Consider the following 8,740-nt stretch of genomic DNA (forward strand, 5'->3'; position numbering starts at 1 on the left):
ATACCTTCTGAATGATTAAGTTATTTTTAATAACTTTTTATTTTGGTTTTCATATAGACGTTGGCCGTCCTCACTTCATCCCTAAATCCCCCTAAACTCATAAAAAATAATGGTTTCAATTATGTAGAAAAGTATGGTAAAAAGTAAATAGTAAGTAACTCACACCATACTTATAGTTGGGAGTGTGTCCGTTCTCAAATTGAAATTTCTTTGACGTATATAATAATAAACATTGGTGACATTGCATTATCGATTACTGATACTGTATAATATTGGTGCATTAAATTGCAAAATAGGTTAAGCCATAGTCTCAAAAACAGTTTATCAGAAAAACACTATTTAAATGTACTTATCGAACGTATCGTGGGTTTCTCTATACGTAGTTTAACTCCAGGCAACATATCCGCTTACGTATAGCTTATCGCAGATAAAGTGTAAAGAGAAGTCGAGTACTCACCTCCTAGAAGACCATACGTAATCATCATCATAGTCACGCTTTTGCTGAAGGTAGATAGGACGAATGCGATGGTCGCCACGAACGAGCCAGCGACGCACACCGCACGACATCCAAACTTATTACACAACGCTGATACTACGGGACCTGCAATGTTAAATACTTATTACTTTAAAATCCCTATCATAACATATCCATTACCATCCATCCATCCCATATCATAAATTCGAAGTAACTCTCTGTCTGTCTGTGTCTTGACACCTAAACCACAGACCCACTTGGATGAAATTTGGTCCAAATATTGTTTGAGATCAGAAAATAACACAGGACAGTTTTTATCCCCAATAATCCTTTGACTACGGGTGTGATGCCGCAGGCGTAAAGCATGTACAAATAAAATAAATGCATTTACAATCATCAATGTCAGTTGATTTTAATAAATTTATTTAGATTTTAACATTATTAGTAAATGAATAAAATGTGCTTTATGCTTTCATTTTCATTTATGATGTACATATGCTGCTCTCCGATTAAATAGGTATGGAAAAAATACATTCAATGCAGAAAAATATCAAGGCTATACCGTTTTTATCAAAACTGCATTTAAGCGCGATAATTGCAATTAGACAAACAATCACACTATAGCTGCTAAGTTACATAACATAACTAACCTTTTTGAAAACGTTGAAACAGTTTCATGTACAATTCGTGAGAGAAAATAACGACTACTATATATGGCATTTACTATTTAAATAAGCACCTATATATCAGACACTTTTTTTTAGTTATTGACCAATATCGACTGTACTTTATTATACGGCTGATATTGGTCACCTAAATATATTGAAGTAGTTTTTTTATAGACTTTATTAAAGCTACTAGTCAGAAATAGCCCTAATTAAATAGATAAAAGACTTGAAATTTGTTAAGCGACAAAAAGAAATCGTTTTTTCCTATTATTAGGAATTCTCTGTCGTACATATAAACAACATATCAAAGGCCTTGTACAAGATGGAATGAGTAAACATACATCACATAAACGACGTCGCAATGGCGCCATAATCTTATGACTACACGATCCGATTGACGATAATCGCCTTCACACCTACATACTACCGATAACTCAAATGATACATCGCATTAATACAATAAAACTAAATTAAAAAAGGATACGTTAAAGAGACATTATATTGTAGTAGAAAAAATGTGCAATTGTTTTGACTCGGCAACGTCATATGGCTAATATTTTTGGAGAAATTTACACTTTAGACCCTAGAGTCTAGAATCTAGAGCATGCCCACGCAATATGTATGTACATTATCATAGACGTACAACAATTCTTTGATATATTTTCAGATTCTGACAAAGTTGAGTGTCTCTTTAGTATCCAATCATTATTGCCCATCGAGGATTCGTAAGGGTTTCGGAAGTGGGCTTATATAAGGATATGGGTCAAATACTAGTGACCTCCTTCCATGCATCTTTATTGTGAATCAACCGGAAGCTCGTCACAGCTGGATGTGCATAATTAAATACATCCGTACACAGTACATATTTCCTGAGTGCGGTCGCTAATGTTGCCATTATCATTTATGAGGAAAACCGGTAGCTATTGTTACATTACTGAACGAAAGTGTTTGGCTATTTGCCATATTTGTTATTAATAAAAAAATTACCATATTTATCGCTGTTTTTTACGTAAGGGTGAAATTATGTAGGTCTCTTAGTCAGTAAAATAAATCTTAAATTAATAAATAACTAAACTTAGAAAATAAAGAATGAATCAGATATTTATTATTAACTATTTTCACTTATTTTTGTAGCTAATAACTAACCAATAATATAAGAAAGACTATATAATACATAATATTTTTATATTGTAATTGATAAATAATAACTTCTTTAAATATTATGTCAGATTATTAAGAGAAGGGCTCTTCATATACAACCGTCGCAGCATTAATGTCGCCGTAAGATTGTAAAAAACTTAATAATAGTACTGACAAGATAGACAATTGCCGAAATTTTAATTTGTAACATTTCCTTAGAGTAAAACGCATTATTTTTCGTTTCGCCCGTTAAATCATTAAATGTTCAAAATCTGTCTCAGATTGGTTGAACTAGGCCTATATCCTTTTCCTTAGCCTTCCCAGTCCTAAATTCCTCTCATGAATCCTTTCTTAATCCCTTTCCAATTTGAAATCGGCAATCCATTTGTAGAGGTGTAAGATCTGCAATCGAGCTTACGATCAGGCGACCCATCAGCTCCATTGCCGACTCTGACATAAAAAAACTAAGAATAGGTTTATATGTGGCGTCGGCGGTTTGCAAAAGCTCGCAGTAATGTATTATATCCCAAATTTATTCTTTCCCAAACGTCCGTGAGATGCCGATCGAGTCGATGAGAGGTCGGTCTTCGAAGCCCTTAAGTTTTTAAACTAATCCATACCTAACCTAGCCCACCATATCCATTCAACCAATCAGTGAAGGTGCGTTCCGTGGAATGCCATTTAAATTTAACGACTTCATTACGATTGATAAAAAACTTCCGAAAATTAACCTGTTACATTGTATGCAGTATGTTACGGAACAAATTTTTTTACAGATTCCAATCTCGTAAGATAGATTGTAATCTTACGGTGTTTACAATTTTGCGGTATATATATCAACAAATGTGCATAGATTCAAATTCCAAAGATATCCTATCAATACAAGATAAAACATAAACAAAAACTCGAATGGCTTCTATATAAGGCGACCACGAGTGCATATCCATTACAAATTGCAAAGAATGCTTTCGTAATCTTATTTATAACGTAATCGGAAAATGAGATAATAATATGAGGTTTTTATTGTAAAAATAAAGTAAGTTTCTTTATTTTACAGCCGAGATATCAATGTTTGCGAAATCTGTCGCTAAGTTAGGATTTTATACCAAAGTAATACACCTTGTCCTTAAATCCTAAATAATGTTGATTAAAGTCGATGTATCATTTGAATACTCGTTATTCAGTTCAAGGAATCAATTACAGGTGTATTTACTGTATTTAATGGACAGTTATAAAATTATTATAATCTTTTAGGAAAATAAATTTTCTACGCAGGGTTGTCATGAATACTGCTATTTTGTACTGAAAATGAGTTACTTATTATGAATTTTTAATTACAGCGATTATATTAGTAAAAAAGCCGATTAAAGATACAATTTATTTTATTAATAATGTGTGCAATTAACAAAAAAAATCAATACTACCGATTTTTTGATGTCGACAGCTATCAAATATTTGAAACGATATCTTAATGGATTAAATGTTACATTTGCAGTATTAACCTGCAAATCGTGATTTGATGATAAGCACTATATCTGGTTGAATTTAAAACTAAATACCGCTGAAAATCCGCAAATATATTTAATATCTAAATTTAAAATATGTACGGAATATTATGGGGTTTACAAGAAGAAAAGAAAGAAACATTTGTTATATACAATAAACATAAACGAGTTGTATAAATCTACACGAACATCATAAAAAAGAAAGATTTTGTGTTTGTTTGAAATGAAAAAGCTCCGTAACTACTGGCCCGATTTAAAAAAAACTAGTTCCCTAGTCGAAAGCTACATTTTTCCTGATTGATATAGGCTATATTTTCTCCGTTTTTGTGCCGGGTCAGATCAGGCGCAGCCGAAATAAGCGGTTAATGTTTTACCACTTTTGTGGAGCCCAGAATTGACGGTGCCAAATGATAAGCAATTACAATAAACGAATCTCACGCATCCTAGATATTCTACTATTATATACAAGGAGTAAAGTCTATTAACCCCCAAATAGGTCATTTCTAGATAAATTAATTATAAATGTTTAGTAACAGGCACATTCGTACGTTATCGACGTTGATTGCCTACTATACTAAACTAGTTAACTATATAATAATGTATCGTCTTTATTAATAGTGATTCATTTAATTGTGTTATGATTTGTAATAATATACTTAAGATTTCGATCTTTTAGTTATCTAGATAATAAGATATGCAATAAGGACTTTGGTATCAATGATAAATTTGGGTCAATGACAACGCTACTGAAATCGATAAACGCAAGAATCACTTGAGTTTTTTTACCTACAATTACCTAATTATATGATTAAAATAGTAATAAGTAAGTATAGAATATTGACAGATTTTGTGTAAAGAGATAAATATAACATTTTAGGTCTCGTGTCCCAGCCGCATAATATAAATAAAATAACTAAATTAAAGCCATTGTACTGAGTATATACATATCTATTTTTATTCTAATAACCCGCCTATATAATTGTTATCACGGTATGAACACTCGCCATCTCGTTAATATCAAATTACATAAGCACCTACAATATTTTTGCGCTTAGCAACAAATTATAGTCTACTGTAATCGATATTAAATATCTGATTAAGTGACATTCACGTGTTTAAAAACGAACTTATAACGGTGATAATGAATTGCTGTTATCGAAAATATTTTACGATTTTGTATAAAGTAATATATATGAATTTTTATGAAAATCTGCTAGGTTGTTGACATTGTTTTAATAAATTTTTATCATGTATTGGAATTAAATATTGCGAGCATGCTATATGTTACGCAATTATAATTTATATATTTTATAATTGTAGGCTAATTACGATGAAAATATCTCTAATACGATAATTAGAATACGTATTTCGTTTTCTTTTATGTCAGGATATAAGAATTTATATAGTAGGTAATTAAACATTGACGTATAGAGTATGGTGTCTATACAAAGTAAGTTTAAAATATATCCATGCACATTTATGTACTCGGATTTTATCATTATCTAACCATTAATATTAATTTGCTCTCAACCATATAGTACACATCTATATGCATAAAGATACATCTAGATATAGAATATAAAGTAGGACTGCGTAGGTCGTCCACGTGTTACAAAAACGTGAGCCGGTTAAATTAGAATACGCTAGCAGGATTATTTTATGAGACGTCGACTTGCAGTAATCCCGGATGCATCAAAATTTCATTAATTCTTTATCCCATTTCATAATTATTCTTTGACGCCTTTTTAACAAGTCAACATAATTTTTTCAGTAATATTCAAGTTTCATCACACCATATCTATATCTACAGCAGTAGTTGAACGTATTAAAATAAAAGATTTCGGTGTAGCCAAAGTTTTCGTTATCCAAAACAGCCGGTTGTCCAATCACTCCCGATAAACAGAGATTACAATAGGCATGTTAAAATTCGCTTGACTCGCGTATTTTCTTCTGGCAGCATCTTTGGGTGCTCAGCATATTTTAAATATCATACAAGGGTTTTTCATAGAAAGAGTAATTGTTACGTCTTTGCACATTTGTAATCTCAGTATTATTACTTAGCTACATGGCATAATTATAAAATATCACAGCTTCTAATTACATTTACGTCAACAAATATCTATAAGACGTTAGTTACACAATTGACAACAACATTACAAATGTTGTGTGTTATAGTGTTTACAAGGCATAACAACGTATGTAAATATGTAATACGAACTCATTTGTTACACCACATTATAATTGATATTACACCTTCCTAATCTATGAAACTAACGTATCGTATATCTGTCATTTGGCAAAAAATATAGTTAATGGTTACATTTGTATTCAATCTTCGTCATTTGGTTTTAGTGTATAAATGATTTGAAATAATTCAATTGAACAATTTAAAACAGAACATAACGATTTTTCCTCACAACATAGCTGCAAAATAAAGTTATCTTCGACGTCATAACACTACCATAAAATCACTATAAAAAGATATTTGTCTACAATCAACCGTTTCAATCGATATAGCCGTTACCAGGGCGAGCCAGCCCTACCACTACACAGCTGCGTGCCTCTCATACATTAACATTTCAAAAAACTAACTTACCAGCCGCTAAATACACTCCGGACAGCAGGCTGCCGACCCACGCAACCTTCCCCTTTCCCTCCCCAAAGAATGTTACTAGCTCCGACAGGAAGATGCCAAACGTGTATGCAATCCCGTCGACCACCAGGTTGCACATGAAGGAGGCGAACACCACCACCCAACCATAACCGCCGTCTGGTGGGGGCGGGAGCTCCCCATAGTCGTAAGCCTCGTCATCGTCATCCGCTGCCCCTTCGGCTGTAAGCCGCGCGGCCTCTTCGCACGACGTTTCACTTTCAGTCTGAAAGAAAAAGGATATTAAGTCTCTTGCCACTACTATCCCGATGGCATATAGTATACGTTTATAGGGCTTTGTTATTATTAATGGGCAACCTGTACTTTTATCTCATTCGTGATTTGTTGAAATGAACTAGAAAGTATATTAGATAATACTCCAATCAATATAAAAAAAAGTTGAGAGGTGTCAAGGGACACCCGGATGTGTCAAGACAACTTTTCGTAAGATTTTTTTCCGTCTAGCCCCCTTTCACAAGGTGCGATAAGGAACTTCGTTCCAAAAAAAAAATTCATGTATAAAAGCTCATTAATCAGTTGTTTTTGGAAATGTTTTAAATGTTTTTTTTTTTATCTACTCATCGCTAATTAAAATAGATGGAATAAAAATATTCAAGGTATTCATTACATTTTAATTTTAGCTTGTAAAAGGTTAAATAAACTACCATGATAAATCTTTCTTTTTGCGGAGAAAATGCGAAAATCCTTCCGTATTCTTTTTCGGCAAATTTTATCTTTGTTGACTATTATTATCAAAGTAAATGTGTCTTGAAAGTAAACACAATTAGAAAATCAAGGTAAAATAACGTAAATATTTTATATAACGAAAAACAATGTGAAATTTTCTTTAAAATATATTTAATTTAACATCTAGAGAAGAAATATAGATTTTATTGAAATTTGTAGTCAGAATTTCTTTATTATTAATTATTTTCTAGTCATTAAAATTAATGTTTCTATGTCACCAACTACGTCCATGATTTCTTGAAATTTAGTAATGAAAAATAGTATCGATATTATCTTTTATATAAGCTTTCTTGTTTTATTGTTGCCTCCTTTTCAAATTTAACAAACGAAAGGTTTTATTTTCAAATTTCAATTAATTTACCAAGTGGTAAGAAATAATTTCGTTTTATATCCATTGTAATAAAGATATATTATTTCAACATTTTAATGTTAGGAACAATAATTTTGATAGGATTCATTAAATTTAAGAACTCATAAAAGGATCTACGTCATTCAGCTTCAGATGACTTAATATAGGTATAAATGTTTCGTTGAGTTTTATTGGGTTATCGTAAAGTTATGAGTAACTGTCATAAGATTTCCATTAATTGACCTCATCAATATAAATAAGTAACATATTTACAGAGCCATAACATTTGGATCAAAATAAAAGCACATAATACAAAAAATAAAAATCATGAACGAAATGTGAAAATGTTTTGTAATATTATATACATAGTTAGCGATTTCTTAAATCCTATGATATAAAAATTTCTACCACAGATACCGTATTTTAATTACTCCGTGTAATTATCTCACGTAACTTTATCGTATGATCAATCAACTCCAGGGTCATTGTCAAAGACAATTCAAATGTTTTAAGGCCACGCCGAGCGCGTACCGCATGTGATGCGAGTACCTACTGCATCCGAACACTTTTCTGTGTGCGTTGAATATTTGTATTATATATGTATTTGTATATTTATAATAAACACACTGATCATAACCGGATATTCAGAAATGCATGTACCGCCTCGAAAATAATTATTCAATTTTCCCTATGGGTATTCTAGCTAATTTCAATAATGGAAACTTAATGGATTTTATTCCATATATACCTACCAAACAAAAACATTAGTTGCTTAAAAAAATGATTATTATAGAATAATGAACGATCAAAATGATTTTATGTATTAGTATAACATTTTAAAAATAAAAAAAACAGGTACCTACTACACACTACAGGTTCAAAGCGTTTATAGTACCAGAAAAAAATGTATTGTTGTTGTTTATTGTTTATAAATCTATTTTGACGTTAAAGCGTGGTTAAAATTCACGTCATATGAGAGGAAAATTCTACAGGAAGTGACAAGTTGTCAGATGTAGTTTATCGTTCTTTGTGTTTTATGAAGTACATTGAATCATTAAATACAAGTTTAATTGTTTAACCTGTCTTTCATGAAAAAAATATAAGATTTGAAAACGGTTGATAGAACAGACAACTACCTAGTCTTGCCATAAATATTGTAATAAAGAAAAAAGAAAATTGTTAACTGCAAATAACATTTATTACTTT

At 31.4% G+C, this 8,740-nt stretch overlaps 1 protein-coding gene across 4 annotated transcripts in view; it reads right to left on the bottom strand.

Moving 5' to 3' along the window:
* Positions 1–8,740, bottom strand: part of LOC119833776 (monocarboxylate transporter 3) — a 33,707-nt gene that overhangs the window by 15,651 nt on the left and 9,316 nt on the right. For all 4 annotated transcript variants that reach the window (XM_038357953.1, XM_038357951.1, XM_038357954.1 and 1 more), the window contains exons 2-3: positions 6,385–6,664; positions 458–601 (exon numbers count right to left, since the gene is read on the bottom strand). In XM_038357953.1, the coding sequence (XP_038213881.1) occupies positions 458–601; positions 6,385–6,664 (424 nt within the window). The remainder of the gene's footprint in view (positions 1–457; positions 602–6,384; positions 6,665–8,740) is intronic.

Source organism: Zerene cesonia, chromosome 18, assembly GCF_012273895.1.
Source record: "Zerene cesonia ecotype Mississippi chromosome 18, Zerene_cesonia_1.1, whole genome shotgun sequence".
NCBI lineage: Eukaryota > Metazoa > Arthropoda > Insecta > Lepidoptera > Pieridae > Zerene > Zerene cesonia.